The 21,002-nt window shown below is 38.8% G+C and overlaps 2 protein-coding genes and 1 long non-coding RNA gene across 13 annotated transcripts in view; all 3 read left to right on the forward strand.

Annotated features, from left to right (window-relative positions):
• Positions 1-220: 220 nt before the first annotated feature.
• On the forward strand, positions 221-1,488 carry LOC148186221 (uncharacterized). Its single transcript, XM_088071103.1, has one exon. It carries the CDS (start codon positions 299-301, stop codon positions 1,106-1,108), a length of 810 nt encoding a protein of 269 aa, XP_087927229.1. The 5' UTR covers positions 221-298; the 3' UTR covers positions 1,109-1,488.
• A 3,287-nt stretch (positions 1,489-4,775) lies between these two features.
• On the forward strand, positions 4,776-11,614 carry LOC121959516 (uncharacterized). The gene is made up of 3 exons (XR_006106921.2): positions 4,776-5,022; positions 5,685-5,777; positions 6,740-11,614. It is a non-coding gene; the product is annotated as an uncharacterized LOC121959516 (long non-coding RNA).
• Positions 11,615-13,049: 1,435 nt separating this feature from the next.
• grin1a (glutamate receptor, ionotropic, N-methyl D-aspartate 1a) overlaps positions 13,050-21,002 on the forward strand; it is a 43,322-nt gene continuing 35,369 nt past the window's right edge. For 3 of the 11 annotated variants that reach the window (XM_088071569.1, XM_088071561.1, XM_088071562.1), the window contains exons 1-2: positions 13,051-13,980; positions 18,116-18,250. In XM_088071569.1, coding sequence (XP_087927695.1) covers positions 13,732-13,980; positions 18,116-18,250 — 384 coding nt within the window. In that variant the 5' untranslated portion in view covers positions 13,051-13,731. Of the gene's footprint in view, positions 13,981-18,115; positions 18,251-21,002 lie in introns of all 11 variants that reach the window. The other 8 variants (XM_088071560.1, XM_088071563.1, XM_088071564.1 and 5 more) reach the window with 5 other exon arrangements.

Consider the following 21,002-nt stretch of genomic DNA (forward strand, 5'->3'; position numbering starts at 1 on the left):
AAGCTTTCCGTTGCACTGAATACATTAGCGTGTTAAATTGAGTGGAATAGTGAAATGTTCACTGTACTACTTGGCCAGTGGCACTTCTCTGAGGCTCATGTTATTGCTTAGCACTCCTTATCTGTGAATGTGCTTATCTTATCTGGGTTTATGGTGGAGAGGACTGTGTTGCCTTTGTTATACTGAAGCATTACATTAACAATTGGCTCACTCGAGCTTTGTTCAGGAAGAAAGGAGGTTGTGCTGTAATAGGGAAACAGCTTGTGTTCGAACAGACAGAATCTTTTTGTCATGAAGGATGGCTGAGGCAGATGAAAGTGACAACGAAGGCGTTACACTTGAAGTCAAGCACGTGCCGGCTACAGAAGAGACTCATGTCAGAGTTTTTTACACTACGAGGGGCGAGCAGGAAGACGAGAGCCTCTCCGTCACACAGCCTCTGCTTCAGCACAAACATCAGGACAGCCGTGATGAGAATCAGGAAGCAGACACGCGAGCAGCGACAGATGGGGCTGACCCAAAGACATCTGTTCCACAAGAGCTGGAATTGGCTGGCAGGGATGAGCCGGGCTGCAGTGGAAGTGTCAGGAGCTTGTGCAGTGACAGCAGTCGGCACGAGTGCCCCATCTGCAGCGAGCTGTTCGACTCGCACGGGGATCACCGCATCACCTTGCTCCACTGCAACCACGCACTGTGCCACCACTGCGTGGCTGGCATCATGAGACGAGCCAAGGTCCAGGGACGTCTGCAGTGCCCCTTCTGTCGACAGACCACCCCGCTCCTGCAGTGGGAGATCAGGAGGCTGCAGGAGGAGTCGTACAGTAGCAACATTTATGATTACGGGCCGGCTCTCGTCATCAGCCCTGCCCCTGCACTCCAGGTCAACCCGGTGTCACCGTTGTGCTGCTTTGCTGTGGAGGGGCAGCCGGAGACACACACACGTGGACGCTGCCCTTGCTGTGTTTTCGGAGGCCTCAGACTGATGCGATCACACTCGCTCTGCTTCTCCATCACTGCCCTGCTGCTGCTCTTCATGGTGCTGCTGGGCTACTTCCTCTACATGGTGGTTCCTGGTTTGATAATGAATGTATTTTTTAGTAACGACTAAGTTTATTGGAAATCATTTGAGTGGTTTCAGTTTTTTTTACTCATCTCCAAAATGGTTAATAATTTAACTGCTTGTTAACTTTTGTGATACTATTACAAAAAAAAGATCAAATGTCATATTTGACAGTCAACAGGGAACTCACAGTGTAACTCAGAGCAGTGGTTCCAAACCTTTTTCCTTGACCCTTTGAAACCTACAAAAATTGGTTTTATTTCTTCTAAAAACGTGGCCTAAAAAATAGCAAGAAATTATTAAAAAGTTGCAAGAAAATAACCTGAAAATAAGCACAAAAAAAGGAAAGTAAAAGCAAACAAACAATACATTAGCTGGAAAAAGTGTAGAAATTAAAAAAAAGTATTCTTTTCTGTAACATAAATTTTATTATAATGATTAATAATGATTATAATGATTAAATTATAATGATTCTACATATATTTTTCTGGACATTTTTCGTTATTTTATTTTGTTTTTTATAATTTTCTAATATTCCCCCCATTTTAAAACTATGTTTTAGGTAATTTGCTTTGTCACTGTTTCAAAGCACTGTTGCAGGAATTTTGTACATCTTATAAACACCAATATTGTGGTGTATTTTAGCTGGTATTTAATTTTTTTCTTGTGTTATGGTTCAGTTATAGAAATGCTCTTTTTAGTAATTTTATTGTATTTTTGTTCTAAATCTCTGTGTAAAAAGGGCTGAGGGTGAAGGCTGTGTGAATACCGCTTGTGTTCAGGTCGTCGCCGTGTCCTTATCCTGTGAGATGTATTTTAAGAGAGAGATTGGACTGCTGTATATACATAAAATATTTCTTTAACCACTTAAAAACAAGAAGGCCTCACAACCCCCCTTAAAATTTTGGCGACCTTCGGTCGGATTTGGTCCTCCAGGTTGGGAACCAGTGACAGGAATCATTTCTTTCCTCCAGCCAGTTCCTCTGCACTGTCAAATCTCATTTCAATCAGAAAGGACAGATGAATGAATGAAGTACAAATAACGTTTAACATAATATGGGTGAACAGATTCACAGATGATTCGTGCTGATTAAGATTTAAGAATACGGCTTTAATGTTTGGACACCAGAGGGAGATTTTTGCGATTAAGGAACATGTGAGCGGCAGCAAGATAAATCCAGACTCTGGTGGAGTTGGTGGCGGCTGATGAGGCGGATGAGGTTAATGAATCCGAGAAGACTAGACGGTGATGGAGGTGGAGGGTGTGCACGGCTGCAGCATTAAAGCACTAGAGAAGAAAGAGAGCCATATTTAAAAATGAGAAGCAGTGAAATGATAGCCTGACAGAGAAGGCGTGTCACTGTTGGTTGACTGAGAATCAGCTGTAGAGCAGCTGATGACTCAATGTACAGTCCCGACGATGACAGCGAGAAATAGTGAGCATACGTGCAAAGAGCGAATGACAAGGTATGAGAGAAAAATTACAGGCCTAAGCATGAAAAGTATTGTCTTCCTGACTGAACTTTCACCAGATTTTCATTTATACATCCATTGTTTTATTAACGCTTTGAAACCTGGAGCAAAATCACTTTTTTGTGTTGCTTTCAGGCGCCTCTCACAAGTGTTTCAACCTTTAAACCCTAGGGAATTTGGTTTGGGGGAATTGGCAAGAGGCAATTTGGTAAGAAATGTTCAATAAATTGGAAAAGCTAGGGAAAAATATATAGGAAAAAAGCAGGGTAAAACAATACTTATAATTGTAATTGCATATTTAAAATTATCTTGCAGAATTTTTAGAAAAATGTTATTGTCTTTTTTGACTTTCTTTTTTTCTTTATTTTATTTATATTTATTATTATTAATTTAATTTTATTTTTACAAATTTTCATTTTATTTTCCTGTACTTTCCTCTAATTTCTTGCTCATTTTTGGGTCATTCCTACTTTCATTGCTCATTGCGGCCTTCCCATGTTAATAAAGAAATCACGTCAGTTTATTCAGGTTTCAATTATTAACTGTCTTGATTAAGACTCATCTTTGGACTCAGTCATTTCAGACTAAGGCCTGTATATCAGTCTTTTACTGTAGATATTAAAATTGGACAAAGTCCAATCTGATGTTGACAAATGCTAACTTGATTCACTTGCAGGTGCACATGAAAAATTAGTTTTCAATACTGTAAACTTATTGGGGAAAAAAGAGTCATTCAGCATGCAGAAATTGATCATACAGCTTTTTCAAAATATCTCTCAAAGTGAGAGGATCCAGTCTCTTATCAGCTTGTCAACCTCTGACTTTTGTTGTCTTTGAAGAGTGACGCAGCTTTGTACTGTAGGATTTGGTGCCAAGGATAAATGGGGGTTTGACTCGGGATCAGAACTCTTCATATCTTTCTGGGTCTCGTATTGACCTACTTCTCGTCAGCACAGCTCGGATGCTCTCTGCTGTGACTGCCGCATATTCTTAGCAACAAAAATCCAGCTTGATCTCCTTTCATAGTGCACATGAGGGAGACTTGGCCCCTACAATTTAATCCTTTGTATCCATTTTATTCATTCAAAGAGAGGAAGAAAGAGAGCAGTGATGAAAGCTGGAATTGAAGCTTTTATTAGTTTCTTTCCTCTTTTTTTCCTCCTTTTTTTTGTTGTTGTTGTTGATGCACGTGCACTTTTAAGTTTGTTGCTATGTATCTGTGCTATAAAAGAAGTATTTCACTGCTTGAAAGGTGGTATTTTTTTAGCTGTGATCTTCCTATGCAGTAGCAAGATCAAATACTTTTGAAATTGTTGCTAAATAACCAGGGAAAACTGAAGAAAGGGATATGGTATTAACTTTGGCTTAACAGGTAGAAAAACTACAAGTACCAGAATGCACTGCATCAGACTAATAAATGCGCCCACTGGTAGCCAACTTCCCTATAATACATCCATGACTGGCAGGTGATATAATGCAATCTTTGCTTTAGACACAGAAAAAAAAATAAATCCATAAAATCTAAGAGAATAAAAAGGGAAACAATATGGCATTAAGACTTACTGATGTAGGTGAAAAATGTACATTTTGAAAAAAAATATCTGAAACATCAAAACATTTGTTTTATAGTTGTTTTCATTCTATTAAGTTTCGGTCAGATTTGGAAATATATGTTTCAAGGAATACTTTGAAGTTCAGTCTCAAAGATGTTATTGTTTATGTTGAAAGCCATGGTAATTTAATGAATTTTATGACAACCCTCTTAATCCTGTTAGACGGGCTAGATTCCATATCCGATACAAAATTTGCAAAATCACCGCCCTGTTTTCATTTATATATATATTTTAGTTTAATGTAGTCTCTTGAACATATAAATAAAAAGAAAAGTATATTGATATCATCATTATATATCATTACAACCTGCTTTTTCTACTTTGTCTTCAGCATGATTTTAAAATGTTGCCTTTTTTAATTATAATTATTTAGTTATTTATTGTTGTTGTCTTTTTGACAATTTCTGCACTCTATGATGTCTGACTCAGAGTCGCTTTTACTGTTTATTCTAGTGCACTAGTCTGACTTTGTACTATTCAGTCTTGTCAATAAAGTTTTAAAATTTAAAAAAAATAAACAACATGGTGGCAGGCAGGTAACCTTCTCATATAAGAGTTAAAAGGTAAATAAAATAAATATGTTTCTGAAAACATTTTAGACGACAAATGGGCAACACATTAACAGGATGTTGTTTTATATCTCATCAGCACTGTCTCGTCTCACAGTTTGATGTGAGTTTGGTCTGATTTTGACCGGGAGACAGAGAAGCAGGCGGATTTCTCTCTTGACCCTCTTATACACTCTTCGTGTCCGTTTTGGCGCGCGTGCGAAAATGCGGAAATACAATCCGCAGTGCCAACAACGGCACGAGAAAAAAAACCACGAGGAAATATGGAAAAACGTGCTGAGAGATGAGCTTGAAAATCTGGCTGCTGGTAAGATTGAGTTAAATTTATCAGAGTTGATTTGGGTCTAAACATATGTTGTTATGATGCAATGTCAGCTGCAGCCACGCGCTGTACTCATATTTGGACTAGACTCATGTTCAGCCGAGTTTTTGGTTGCATGCAGAAAATGTAAGTCTTTTTAAAATGCGTGGCAAACTTTAAAGATACACCTTTGAGTGTCCTGGTGGCTAAGTGGATTAACCATACAACTGGTTATTTCCAAAGCCACACTATTTAGTATGCCAGAAAATGATTTAGCATGTCCCAATAATAATAATAATGATACCAGTAGTTTTATTTATATAGCACCAAAGCAGAAATGGGATACATAAAGGGTGATACAGCAACAGAAGGTAGGGTTTGAATAAATTCAAAGTAGAGGACAAATGGTGCAGGATGCAGGATGCATAATGTCTGTGTAAAATAATACAAAGAAATATACCATAAACAACACCAGAAACAATAAAAGCAATCACACCATAAATAAAAGGAAATAGATAAAACATAGATTAAATAGATAAAATAAGTAAAAAGAAATACATAGTATGCTAAAATCAGGATGCCAAAAATGTTCTACTGCATTCAGATGAATATTGCAGTATAAGCCAGCATGCTCTTCTTGCTATTCTAACCCACAATCCTCTTTGCAGCAGCAGATATTTCAAACAGACGGAGGCGCAGACAGATGACGGCTCATTGACAGGTGACAGGAGCTGTCATGACAGATGACAGTGCATTCATTTGTGAGTACTGCATTATTTTTTCTTCTTCTTTTTGAAGAACAAGAGGGTTGAAGCTCAAGATGCAATGTTAAGACAAGGTATATGTCCAAAATGATAACTCAGTGCAGCAGTATATACTTTGCAAGGGCAGCTGCAGTACGTACTGAAGGTAAAAAGAAATACTATCCGATTCGGCAAAGGAGTCTAAAGGCCCTGAGACACTCAAACGACAGTCAGCCTTTGGCGAGCCTCTGTTGATCTAGTCTTTCTGGGTCACGATAAATATGCCTTGTTCTTTCAACTTTGGATAGTTTTGTTAATGTGCTAACTGGCCAACAAACATCAAAGACAGTCTTTCAGTTTCCCTTTTTGAACAGCAACTGCAGACAATTATGTCTTTCCATTCAGATGCTCATTGGCTGTTGGTTGTAGTCTTTGCGTTGTGTTTGTGTGCAACACATTTCAGGAGAAAGCAATAGTAATAAAGCCAACAATTATGAAGCAAAGGTTACAGCCAAGACATGATTCTCAAAAATGCATTCCTCATATTACTTATAAGTTCTACTACTACTGCAGGAATCTTGCCTGGAGCCCACAGATGAAGAGACATAATAACAGCTTATTGTGTGTAAAAATGTTGAGCTGCACCACAAGGACATCATGCAATAATCTGAAAAGACAAGTCTAAGGCTCTCGATTGATCACAGACTAAACACACACTCATATCAAGTACTCTATCACTTTAAAGTGGAACAGGATCACCACGCGGTCTTTCAAATCCTCTTTTATAACATGATCAGAATCCTGATTCTCCTCTGACTCGGTGGACTGTCAAAATTACTCAGGCAAAAACGAGGAGCTGACAAGCATCTCTAATGCGAAACTCAACATTGATCCATATTGATTAGGCCTGCTGCCCCCAAAAGGCTTTGCAGCATGTTAGCTTGAATCTAAAATACGGATATTCTTTGTGTTCTCCGCAGCATGAATACTTCAGCTCGACATGGGGACAAGCAAGGAAAGCCAGCACAGAGGGGGCTCACACATGTATAATTTATTCGAGGACTTCACACTACATGAGAAACACATCAGATAGGCAGGCATCCATCTGCAGATGAGTCATTGAGGCGATCCAAGACTCTGTTTGTGTCAAAGCACTGGCAAGAGCGTGACCTGTTTTGCTCCTCGCTTCGATCAGATAATCTGGTCAACAACCGCGGACATCAGCTCCATCCAAAAATGTTGCCTGATGCATTAAAGAGACCGACACATGTATATTTATAGTACCGCTCTTCACAACATTGCACTTGGATATGATCAGGCTGGAGAAAAAATGTTCTGGGAAATGCTCTCATCTGACGCAAAGAGCATTCGAGGAGCTGAAGACACGCAGTTTGCAGACAAACGCGCTGCTGTCATGCTAAGCGTTAAAGCATGTAGGAGTTCAAGTGTGACATTATTTCCTCCTTCGCTCCCACTTTGTGCTCGATGCATGGGTGATTCTGTGATTAAAGGCACTTTTAACCACTTTATATAATGAAATAAATGAAGCTAAACAACTCCAGTCTGTTTAAAACATCTAAAATTAGAATATTCTAGGGTTTTTTTGTAGTGCTATCAAAGCAAGATGTTATCAGCACTGCAAAAAAAAGAAAGAAAGGACTGTTTTTCAATTTTAAATGAGATGAAACAGGTTTGAAAATCTCTCAAACGATTTGCTTTGAGTCAATTTTTTTGTTTTGATGTCAAAAAGCAATTTTTTTACTACTATTTTCATTCAGATACAATGTATTATTGTGTTCTGCTTGTTAACAGCCATTAGTGGTTTTGACAACCAACCAAAAAGTCACAATATTGATGGAAACAGAAGAAGTCAAATGTTACGTTTCCCCCACATGCTGGAGAAATTGAATCATAACAACAAACGCAATACCTTCATAAAAAAACCAAGGACCACAATAATCTCTCAAGAACATAAATATGAGTAATATTCTCTGAGCAATGAATTCCAGTCTAATTAAAACTGTAATTAATCATACAAATAAAAAAAAACTTTGACAAATATGACACATCAGTTACTTTGGCAGGCAGAGAGAAATCAAGACAAAGTCCCGAAAGAGTCTCATGAGTGTGAGATGTTTCAATAGCTTGTTTGCAATCACGTGTCTATTATGACGCATGATGAAGATAATGTTTTTAAGAAAAAAGTACGTAGCTTTAGCATTGTTGGCCGACATTTGAAAGATTACATGAGTTAAAGCGATTTCGGCTACATGCACCATTAAGGGATTGAGCAGTAAACAGCCAGCGCATGTGTGAAAGATCTCCATTTCTGCACCGGAAAATTGGAATGTGGAGATGAGAATGGGAATTGTTGCGTGGGAAAAATGGGGAATAGATAGCTGAAATGATTGTGTGCCAAAAAAATGTATATTAAAAATAAAAAATAATGAACAATGAAGTAGTTAAAGCACAAAATGGGCTTGTATAAAATGGGGGAGCAAATTAAGTTTGAATTTATTTCATCATCTGATTGGTGGAAAGTGGAAAAAAATCATTTCGCTCTTTTTTTTGCCAGCTGATTGGTGTTTAAAAGACGGTATAACAATTTATGTAATGTATTTCAAATTATTAGTATTATTGTTTTATTTATTTATTTAAAACTTATTTTAGATTTATTTTTGCAAACTTCCAGTTTAACCTTTTGAAACCTTAGCAAATTGGCTTGAATTTTCTTCAAAAACCTGTGAAAAAGGCAATGAGCAACGGACAATTAAAATGACCCAAAACTACCTAAAAATTAGTGTAAAAAAAGAAAAAGAAAGTAAACAAACAAACAAGAAAATGACTTGGAAAATGTGCAGAAAATGTATAATTCTGTAACATCATTTGAAAAAATGTAATTATGATGGTTATGGTTGCTTCAGGTTTCAAAGGGTTAACTAACAATATTATTTATTGGTGAATGCTGTTAAATTTTTGAATTTTAATTATCATTTGCTTGCTTAGGGAATCCCTACCTTTTGACATCACAACAACAAAATGATTTTATTGACAGTATTTCCTCAGAGTTTGTATATATGCTCACATTATTTTTTTAATTGCTCTTAAAGCCTGTTTATTTTCAGGTAGTTTATCTGTTTGTAAAGTACAACTCATGTCAAGTTTTGCTATTTAAACAAAATTGTCTTGCAAACATACAGCCTGATGATGAAGACTGCGTTCTGTGGTGAGAAACGGTTTCTGTATTAATCCAAACAGCAGCAGTTTCACCACACGTACAAACACACACAAACCCTCATCGAGCCTTGCACAGGGCTGTGTGGGTGGTGTGTGTGTGGGTGGCAGCGCAAAGTGTGAACTCAATAGTGTGTCCTTGTGTGTGCGTCTCTGTGCAGATTGGTGTGTGTGTGTAGTTTAACACCCTGCGATGGTCTTTGTGTGCTAGACTACCTGCGCTTATTTTTGTGCGCTAGTCTGAGCTGGAGAGTCTTTAAAGGACTCTTGTGTTGCTCCTCCAGCAAACAAGCAAAGTTATTATATAATGGCTGCAGAGCAGATTGGTCCTGCTTTATTGATGTGTGAGTGCTGGAGGAGTGGGCTGCAGGAGAGGCAGAGGAGGGCTTCATAACCTCATTTAATAAGAGGCCAGCACGCCGTCAGGGCCGTCCAGTAAGTGGCGAGTTTACAAACGGGCTGTGGCAGCCCCGCAGAGGCTGGGAGGGAAATCATTAGGTGCTCTGTTCAACACCATTATTTTTTCACTTATATTCAGTGGTTTGAATGTGGCACGGCCGCATCTCCTCCCGTCTGGCATTTCGGAGGCAGTGTGTTTTATGGCTGCAGGATGTCTCAACTTTTGCTTATTCACTTCAGTGAGTAAAAAGGCCTTTGAAAGTGGATCAGCCCAGGCTGAGCTCCAGAGGGACACTGTGTATCAAAATCCTGGCTCCAAACACACCAACCAGCCCCAGTTTCATTAAAATGTACACTAATTATGTGTTCTACACCGGCTGTTATATAAAAGATACAAAAAATGTTTGTCTCCTTTGAAACTGTAATATTGTTGTGTTGCCTTGAGGGATGATTTCTTCCTCTGCTTCCACTCTTTTCTTTTTTTATTTGTTGATTTATATAGTTGGCATGGTGATGATAGCAATCTCAGGTTATGACTGTTTTTAATGATATTTTTTCATGTTTTGTCACTTTCCTCTTTCACGAAAGGTATTAGAGATTTTCTGTGGACCTTTATTTGGTCAAACTACTTAAGAATCTACTGTCCTGTTGGGCTTCATTTTGTTTTTTATATACCTTTTTTTGAACAATGGATTAGAAAATCACGTGAAATTATCAGAATTGAACTAATAATGGAAATAAGGTGTACAGACATGTTGACATGAGTTTGCATTTATGTGGACTATTAAGAAATACAAGCATTTGCCAGAGCCCTGCTGCACCCTCATTACTTATTTAGCGTCTTGATTGCTGTACAGTTTCTGTCACACAGAACTCATTCTGAGGTGCTCAAAGTTAAAATTAAGGCAAGACATTATTAAGCCAGCTACCCATAAATTATTTTTTAATGGTCCACTCAAGGGCATAGGTTTTGTTTCAATATTAAGGGGACACATATGAAACAGAGAAGCCCAATCTCACACCCTGACTCGTCAAATACTGCTGCCCAACCTAACCATGGACTTTTGTTGCCTAAACTTAAGGAAGTAAACCTAAAAATGAAGTGTGTTTCATATGTTGTAAGTTCATTTTGAAAAAGACTATGCGTGTAACGAGAAGAAACTGTACATATCCTGTGAAAACGGAAATGTATTTTTAAAAGATGCTATGCATGTAACAAGCGTAAATTGACGCGATGTCCCTGAATATCCAAAACTGATGCAGGAGGGTAGGTAGCGGGTCAAATTTTGACGTGTATCCACTGACAAAGCAGCAGTATATAAAGATTTGGGATGGGAATGTGTTTGGGGTTCCTCTGCCAGGAAGTTTTAAGCATCAAACACATCATTTCCTATATCCTGGTGATTTTTTTTCTCCACAACTTTGTGCATTTTTTTCATATTTTTTTTTGACAGGGACAAATGCACAAAATCTAAATTATGAGGAGGACATGTCAGTTGCCCCCCCAAAAATCTATACCTCTGCTTAAAGGGATACTTCTCCAATTTTTAACCAACTTTGTGTCAAAACAATGTGTGTATATAACTGTAGTTGTTGTTTCAAACGAATGGGGATGCATTATGTCACTCAGCAGCTGGAGCGTTTATTGGTCTGGTGTGGCACAGTGCATTCTGGTTTTTGTAGGTTTTCTACCTCTTTAGCGAAAGCGTACTTTTTCCTCTGTTTTCTCTGGTCATGTAGCACCAATTTTCAAAAGTATTTACTTCTGTCTACTTCATAGACGGCCTAGTTTCATGTGAGAAACCTCTTTATTGGTGAACTACTTCTTTAAATTACATTTTTCTTGTCTTAAGTTAAGACGAACAGCAAAAACCCCACACCAAATCATATCCGAGACAAGCTCATTATGGAAGCACACAGCCAGCAGCTGATGAATGTTGATTTCTTCAGCCTTGTGATTAATTTATCAGCTCACTGCAACACAGAGAGACACCACAGTGTTGTGTGATTTATAATTCAGAACGCTTTTCGATCATTTTATGCTGGCCTCGTTTCCAAAAACACCTTTTTTAAATTGCAAGAATTGTTTATATCAGGAATAAACACAACGCAAATGCCCCTGGGGCAGAATATCCAAATAATTGACTATTAATAATCAGAATGATAAACGGCTGTTTGAGTAGAGTTCATGCAATGAGTCTCTCTGACTAAATGTCGTTTTATGTTTTCATTTTTGGGCGCATGTTCATTTTGTTAAAGTCATTTATTTCGACATTTCCTGCTGTGATGAGTAAACTCACTGTCGGCTTGTCAGGGAATATTTCCTCTGTGTACAGATCCTCTTTGTGCACGTTCGCGTGCGTGTGTGTTGTAAAAAAAAAAAAAAAATCTTGTTTCCAAGGTAACCAGGAGGTTGATTCTGCTCATGTATTATCTTGCTGCAGGGATGCTCCCAACAGTTACTGAATAAGCGTGGGGTCACAGACCCACAACGACATCCACAACAGTGATTTTACTGCATGTCCACTGTACACACATGCACACACACACATGATTATGGAGAGAAGTCAGGCTTGTGTTGAAGTGTGACAACTGGAACAACAGACGACCCTGACATGATTAATGTGCTGTCCAGGAGGGCACTTTACACATAGGCATGCAATAAATCAGACTTTCCTTGTAGTTTGCAGGAGAATAAGTCACATCAGAGCCCGTGTGCATGGCTCAACTCTGACCTGAAACACACTAGATTGCTCGTGCAATCAGGCTACATTTGGGGAAAAATCTCACAACCGCTTCATCACAAATCGGCCGCATTAACCCCTTGAAAAATGGATTGGCATCAGTTTTCTCGTGCTGTATTGAGATGATTTTCAAATGCTAATGCTTTAATTGGTTTGATTTCTTTGAGGAAAAAGGCAGTGATCAACTTTACAATGTCCCGCACATTGCCAGAAATTAGTGAAAGGTGAGTAGCAAATGTTCTGACAATTTGTTTTAAAAAAGAGAACTTTTTTTTTCTATGTTTTTAAAAAGATTTTTGCGGGTCTTTTTCTTGTTTATTTGTGTTTCACACTTGTCTTTTTTACTTCAGGTAATTTTTTTAGGAATGCCTGATACTGGATTTTTTGCTGATATCCAATATGCCGATATACTTGATAATTCATTTGCCCAATAACTGTTACCGATATCAATATGTTGACATTCTTACCCAACTTATTTTAGTTATCATGTCTCTTCTATAGTACAATTAACATCATATTATACATACGCTTCATGTGATGACCCACCAGCAGATCAAAACAAACAATATAGCCTAAAATGCTTTTTAATGTAAGTAATATTCATTCATTGTGCAAAAAAAATCATTTTGTCATTTATATACTGTGTGTGTATATATATATATATATATATCTGTTTGTGATATCGGCATGATTCCGATTCATTGTGCCGATATTATGTGCATCCTTACATTTTTTGTTTTTTTTTTCTTCCTAATTTTTGGGCCATGTGTTGGTTAATTGTTTATTAATTTCTACCCATGTTGAGATAATTTGCTCAGGTTTTGAAGGGTTAACCAAGCGCACATATTAATTTTGCAGACTATCCACGCCCTGCAGGTATGCTACTTGAACATGTGCGCTACCCCCGCTGATCTTCCCTTTCATGTCATATTAAGACGAGCATGGTGGTCGAGTGGGTTTTAAACACGCTCGTTACATTTATTTTTCATATGATCAGCTTATGCTCCCGCATTACCATCATCTTCAGCAGCAGCAGCACGCCAACGCGCAAAACCTCAGAGTGGGGAGCCGATACGCCGGGAGCGCGCAGTAACACCGCGGCGCGCATGCACAACTGTCAGCACCAAGGACAGCAGCCGCTCAGCCCGGAGCGACCAGCCAGCGACGCATCGGGGGTGATCAGTCCGCACAAAGTGCACGGAGCAGCGGCTGCAAGGGAGCGACACACACCGCGGAGAGGAAGCCGCCTGGAAGCTTGGACAATGGTTTAACTCTTTCTTCCAAACCGCGGGGGGAGGTTTGAGCAATTCTGCAGAGGAGAGCACAAAAAAGTGGACAATGCGGTTTCTATGTCCCTGGTTGACAGCCTGCCCCTAATATGCACATTCCTCCGCATTGCACATAAAATCGACCCTTTTTTCAGTCTCCTCCATTCTTTTTTTGGCCTCCCTCCCTTCCTCGCTCACACCGCCCACCTGGATCGTGTCGTGCATTTATCTAGCTGAGCCGTGCTGCTGTCCAGAAGCTGGTCGAGCCGACCCGCCACCGGGGAGAAAAGCGACCGGGCTGTACTGTGCTGTTTGGTGGTCCACACGATGCGTCTGTTTCTGCTGGCGGTGCTCTTCTCGTGCTCCTGCGCGCGGGCCGGCTGTGAGCCGAAAATCGTCAACATCGGGGCCGTCCTGAGCCAGAAGAGATACGAGCAGGTCTTCAAAGATGCCGTGACCCAGGCCAACCAGGTCTACGGCAGGGATAAATTCAAGCTGACCGCCATCTCCGTAACGCACAAGCCCAACGCGATCCAGATGGCTCTGTCCGTGTGCGAGGACCTCATCTCCAGTCAGGTAGTTTGCTGCCACCTCTGCATGGGCGCTAAACCAAACGTCTCAATAATGTGTGTATCATAACTCATGCTGTATGTGATCCATGCACACCTCCACCTAACTGTCAAACTGCTTTGCTGTTGGATGCATCAGTGTTTTGGACCCCCTTGTAATAGAAAGTTGGCTCTTTTAGGCACATGTGTCATAGTCCGATGTGTTATCTCACTCAGGTTGGACCAGAGTGCTTGTTTTGACTAGATCAACATCAGTCTTGAACTCTGAATCCACTTCTCCAAAGCCTCACATTAGCACACTAAGCATTAACACTGAAATTCATCCGCCCATACATTACAGGCTTGACATTTGTTCAATTTGGCACCCACTCCACGCTCATACACCACAATTTAGTCCACTTTGTATGGTCGTAATACAGAGAACTCCCCACAGACCCATCTGTTTAGCAGACATCCAGAAATAGGCTTTGGTTTGGGGCATATCTCGGATGAGAGGGCAACTGTACGTTCCAGGACACACAGCTGCAGATCTACTGAACTGCAAAGGAACCAGTGAGGAGTGAAAATGTGCAGTACGTCATTTAGAACAAACAACTTGGCTCTGGCTGTGTGTGTGTTTATGTGTGTGTGTGTATGTGCCATGGTAACATTTTGGCAAGAGGGACTGACGGCTGCTGGACAGTTTCTGCAATGTATATTCAGGGGTGGATCAGTCACTCGGCTGCAGTCGGTGTGATATGATGCAGTGGTGATATGAACAACTGAGTCCTATTTTAACCCCTTTAAACCTTGATTGACATCACTTTTCTTGTGCTGCTACGAAAACATAGGAAAAGACACTTGGAAACCCCAAAATCGCACTTAATTTGGATATTAAGATTTTTTCTTTAAGAACTAGGAAAAATATCCAGAAAAACAGCTTTTCTAATTTTCATATTATATATTTAAAATTATTTGACAGAATTATTATATTTTTAAGCACTTTTTTTCAGGTCATTTTATTTTTATTCATTTATTTTTTGCATATTTGTTTTTTGTGCTAATTTTCAATAAACATTCTTATGCTTTTTACTGATTTTCAAATTTCCTTTTAAGTTGCTCATTGCCTTCTTCCTATGTTTTTGAAAGACTTCAAGCCAATTTTCCCAGGTGTCAAAGGGTAAAAATGTACATACAACAAAGAGCAAATATGCTCATGTGCTGCAGAAACAAAACATATTTCATAATGCATAATGAGTTTGAAGCAAAATGCACCGACCGTCCTCTCTTGTGATGCTCAACATGGCTTTTAAAAAGCGCCAATGGTATGTCACAGCATGTTGGCGGTGTGAACTCACTCTCACTCTCACTCCTTTTTCTCCCACTCACATAATGAGGCTTCATGCGAACAAAAAAAAAAAAAAAACCAACACACCCACAGCTATAGTGCTGCTTTCGTGTCCTTGGGTCTCTGCTTAATGTAATGACTCTAATTGATACAGGCTTGTAGAATAACACTGTCGCACCCAGTCTCCTGTCACATGCTCATCCAAAGCGTGCAATCCACCCATTAATCTGTACAGATTACACCAACAATTGTTCACTTCTCCACACACCTCTCCTGTAAATTAGACAGAAATCACATCTGATTTCCAGAGAAGGTCCAGATTTTAACGGGCGAGACTGGCTTGTAGGCAACAACAGTTACTGCGAGGGGGAAGTCTGTGGCAGATGGAGGAGTAGATGCCTGGGAGCGGTGCTTGGAAGATAGACCTCATTTTTGACCCAACCATACGGGCTGCTCATATCCAGTAATCCATGCATGCACAGCCATGCCAACTTTACTTCCTCACTTCCTTCACATCTCCAAGGCATCTTTTCAAGGCTGAGCTCACAGAAGTTGTTTTTTACTACTAGAGTATTGGCCAACTTTAGTTTGCTTAACCTTCTGAAACCTGCTGTGACATATCTTTTCTTGCGCTGCTTTAAGACGGCTTTCAAAAGCATTTAAACCTCTGGAACCTGAAAAATGGTTTGATTTCTTTTAAAAACATGGGGGGTGGTAACTTTGCAAGAAAGGTCCCACAAATTGCAAAAAAAATAGCAAAATAAAGACAAGAAAATGTCAGGAAATGTATTAAATATTATCAAAAAGCTAGGGGTAAAATAAATCTTTATGTACTTAAAATTATGTTACAGAAAAAAAAGATTTTTTTTATTTTTACCATTTCTTAAGGTAATGTTATCACCTGTTTTTTTTTTGTTTTTGTTTTTGCTAACTTTTAAGTAATTATAACTTTTGAATAATTTCTTGCTCATTTTTTGGTCCATGTCCTGTAAAGTTGCTCAGTGCCTTCTCTCCCGGTTTTTGAAAGAAACCCAGCTAATATTCTCAGGTTTCAAAGGGTTAAACAGTGAAAATTGCTGCTCTGTAATCTCTACATTTGAGGAAAAGTGTCCTTGTATTTTCAGGATACTGTATTTATTCTCTGTTAAAGGAAGACTTAATTTTTGACATTTTTGTTTTTACCTGTTTCTCAAGGTCATTTTTTAAATTATTTTTAGGCAATTTTCTTGTAACCTTTTACTAATTTCTTGCCTTTTTTGGGGGGCCAACAGCCACAAATGAATATTAGTCTGCCAGCCCATGCAGTGAGAACATTTTGAAACAAAGGGAAAGATTTCTTTTCTCTTCTTTCTCTTCGTCACAGATGAGTTTGTCCTTGACTACAATTTATGTAGATATTCAAAATGTTATTTTTAACCTGTTATACAACATTTTAGAGCAGCAGCTCTTAAAGACGAAAATCTTGTGTTTAAAGTGTGCTCAAATTTAATTCAATTTGAGATAGAAAAACAGATGTTTTACTGCCAAGGCTGGATTACCGATCAGGCAGAGTGGACAGATGCTCAGGAGCCCCAGATGCCCTACTTACTGTGTGGGAATCAGTTTATGATCATTTGATTGATAATAAATAATTAAGTGACTCCTGCATTTGGACCTAATGAGGCTTCACCTTACAAATACCATCTCTTACACAGTCCATATTCTTATATAGATTATTTGCATTTATTCCACTTAAAAGCCAAGCTAAAATGGGACCGCAGGGGGCTCCAAAGAGGGTCACATCTCACTTAGTGCCCTGCTGTTAACACAACCCTTCTTAACTGATAAAATCTTGATAGTTCAAACATGTGTTTTTTTCTTCAACTATGCTGAAATGAACTATTTTACAGTGTAAATATCTATCATACAGTTCTTTATGTTAACAAACCTTACAGAGACTTGTGTGCATTGTGTCCTGTTGACATTACAGCCTGAAACAGACAAAACTGGTTCATATATTTTCTCTTTTTGTAGTACAGATTTCCGGGTGTTAGAACTCGTTTCTGGGATTCTTCATCCACCTGTAATTTATTTTGCAGCATGTGCAAGATACACTAGCTAATGTGAGCTTAGAAATGGAGACTGTAAACATCACCAGTCAGTCACGTTTCGTCTCATGTAGCTATGTGATGTCACTGTTTTAGCCGATGCCCAGGTGCTTGCTTGCGCCTACGGACTGCGAGTGTGTGCAGCAGGATGCTGTCTGCAGCCAATGGTGTCATTAATAACAAAGATTTTCTTAAAGTTGCATACAGAGCCTTCAAGGCCGGAGATACACTTGCTGTTAACTACACGCATGTATGATAGCCACCACGCATCCTCTGCGTCGGTTTCCCATGTTGGCTGTGCAGGTCCTCAAAAATGAACACAATGCAAACGTGAGATGCAGTATGCAGTATACAAACAGCAGGGGCAGTGTAGAACCAAAGCAGACACGCAAAAGTACTGATGGTGCTTTTCATCATCTATCTCTCGCATTGGCAGCATGAGAAATATGTACTCCTCACTGTCCCAACGTACCACCGATGTGTCGCCTTTTCTGCCTTAAAATCAGCATTCACATTATAGTAACCTCCTCAAATCGTGCCCTGTCTCGTGCGCCCTCTAGAGGTAGCCTCCAGTAACAGGTGTCGTTTAGCCAAGTCTGTATACAAAAACGCAAGGTTAAACAGCAAGTCTGTCTCCGGCCTAAGTCTTTGTCAGCGCACGAGTAGCAGTGTTTGGTCTTGATGCCAGAGCCAAAATGACAGAGCTTTCTTCTTCTCTGCCTCTGCAGGTCTACGCCATCCTGGTGAGTCACCCTCCCCAGTCCAACGACCACCTCACTCCGACGCCTGTCTCATACACTGCAGGCTTCTACCGCATCCCCGTGGTGGGGCTCACCACCCGCATGTCCATCTACTCCGACAAGGTGAGTGATGGATGAGAGCGATGGAAAGAGCGATGGAGGGAGAGGAAAACAGGAGGCGAGTGAGCAGAGAGCGAGGAGCTCCCCTGGGGCGGCTTCAAAAGCTTCTTAGATTAAACGTCCCATCACTGTCCATTAGAGGAGCTGTGATTAAATGGGTTTCCACCTGAAAACTGAAAGGACATCATTAATAATGCCTCTGACCTGAGTTATGTTTTTATGAAGCACAAGCCTCTAAAATGAAACTTTAAAGCAATCAAACAAATAAAATTCCTAAGACTTTAATAACTCAATTTAAAGTCTATTTGAGTGACATCTCGCCTAATCCTGCAATTTAAAGGGCTCTTTAAAATCATCCAGGGATTTAAAGGAGCAGAAGGGGTCTGTCTGTGCATATATGAAAGCATTTTTTTTTTTTTACAAGTTGTTTGTCCATTGGTGATTGGATTTGGCATTTGTTTACTGTCTTAAATCTGTTTCATTAACACATGGTGTCTCTCTTTTTAGAGCAAATTCAGCTGCAGGCGTTTTAACTTTCAACATATTCAGTCATGTCAGTGTTTCTAGTGTGTGATAAAAAGAGTAGATCACATGGTGAAAAATACATGGACACCTGAACACTCCTAACCATGTGGTTCCCACAATCATCGAAAACCTGGAAAAGTCATAGAATTTCACAAACTCCTTTTCCAGGCCTGGTAAAGCCATGGAATTTGTTAAATCCTTGGAAGTTTTGGAAAAGGCATTGAATTTTGTTTTGTGCTATGAAATTAAGTGTTGGAATAATCTTTAGTGTATAAATTCCATGTTAATTAACATAACAGAGAATTTATTAATTAATTTTCTCCCAACAGTCTGTCTCTCTCTTCATGTTTTCCAGCTATCTGGAATTATGTTTTAATAGAATTTGAATCTGAAGTGTTTGAATAAGAGAAAAATAATGTTGTGACTGTGATTTAACATGTAGGGTCATAAATCCTAAAGTTGGGATATCTATGCCATGCCCCATTGCTGCTTTTTACCCCGTGAAACCTGAGCAAATCAGCTCCTTTTCTTTTTCACCAAAAAAATATGGGGACAAGGCAATGAGTAATTTAGGAAATGGCCCAAAAATTAGCAAGAAATTAGTCAAATTGCCTGAAAATGAGCAAAGAAAAAAAAGAGAAAAGAAAATTACCTTAAGAACATTCTAAATATAAAACAATAAATAAATATATTTCTTTTCTCTAGCATAATTTGAAATATATAATTATAAGATTTATGGACTTTTTTAATTTTTTGATAAAATGTAATAATCTCACTGGAGCTAATTTTCGAGTCAATTTCTTGTCACCTTTGACTTATTTTTTGCAATTTGCATGAAATTTCTTGGCAAATTGCTCATTGCTTTAAAAAAAAGAAAACAAACCAGTTTTCTCAGGTCCCACAGGTTTAAATTTTTGTGAAAGGCATCAACAAAACTGATTCTCCAAAGGGTTAACTGCGTTTTTGAGACGGTGCATTGCTCTTGTTATACATTATGAATATTTTTGGAAATTTTATTATGAGTTCATGAAAAAGTCATGGAAAAGTTTTGAAATTTTCTCCATGAAGATGTTTGGGAATCCTGTGAAGATGTCGTTTGAAAGCTATGAAAAAAAATTTCATGTAACTTTATGGCTACAAGAGAGAAAGACAGACAGACACTTTTATTTGTCCTTGTGGTGAAATTGGTTTGCAGCATAATTACATTTCATCACATCACAAAGTCACCTTAGACACACTCACACGATATCATGACGGTCACTGATAGACTCACAAAAATCATCCATAGACTTAATACACCTGTTTGAAACCTTAAAGGTTTGTGGAACAAATAAAAACTCACCCACAATGTCTTTTTCATCAGTTTGTCTCTGCAGATGCATGCCATACCTAAAGTAATCCCGAATAGTTTACTGGCCATTGTTACAGTTTTTCTGATCCTTTTTCAGTGGCTCATTGGCATCGCCAAACCAGCACATGATGCAGAATGATAAAACACTTTCTATTAAAGCACAGTAAATATTTTGAGCTCTTTGTTGTGGACACTAAAATAAAGCTTTTTTTTTTTAGAGAGGACATTCTTTGTGCTCATGAGATCAGTCCACAGGTCCCATTTAAACTATGGTCCACCTCAGTGCCAAGGCATTTGGCACTGGTCTTTAAATTAAATGACAAAATGCTTGTAGATCAAAAGATTGAAGTTTTTTCTGCTCTGATGCCCCTCTTGGCTGGGCAGTATCATTTGTCAGCATTACAAAATCCCTTACCCTCCACTTTTGGAAGAATAAGTCTATTTAATGATGTTATAGTGCTATGGTTAAGGTTTGGCTTGACTACTTGTTTAGGGGGGTTGTGTCATTACAGTTACAGTAATAACCACTTTTTTAGGAAACGCTAATAGTCATAGTTTGAAGAAACCAACTGATCCTGTAACATCAACTACACATGATCTTTTCCTAACAATAACCAAATTTCTTTTGTATCTGAACACAACCCCACGTTGCAATGAGCAACATAACACAAAATGACAAAAATTAGACCCAAAATATTTTATAAACTATATGAAAATTGCCTAAAAGTTAGGGGTAAAAAAACAACAAAGGAAAAAAGCAAACAAACAACCAGGGAAATCACCCAAAATAAAGTGCTTTAATAATAGTAATTCTATAAAATAGTTTTAAATATATAATTATGATAATTATATGTATAGTTTTTGGGCTATTTCCCCCCA

This window comes from Plectropomus leopardus, chromosome 20 (assembly GCF_026936395.1).
Source record: "Plectropomus leopardus strain MGB_pleo_1.0 chromosome 20, ASM2693639v1, whole genome shotgun sequence".
NCBI classification, from domain to species: Eukaryota; Metazoa; Chordata; class Actinopteri; order Perciformes; family Serranidae; genus Plectropomus; species Plectropomus leopardus.

Excerpts from the sequence above, each read along its gene's own strand:
- LOC148186221 (XM_088071103.1), top strand. The coding sequence starts at position 299 with ATGGCTGAGGCAGATGAAAGTGACAACGAAGGCGTTACACTTGAAGTC.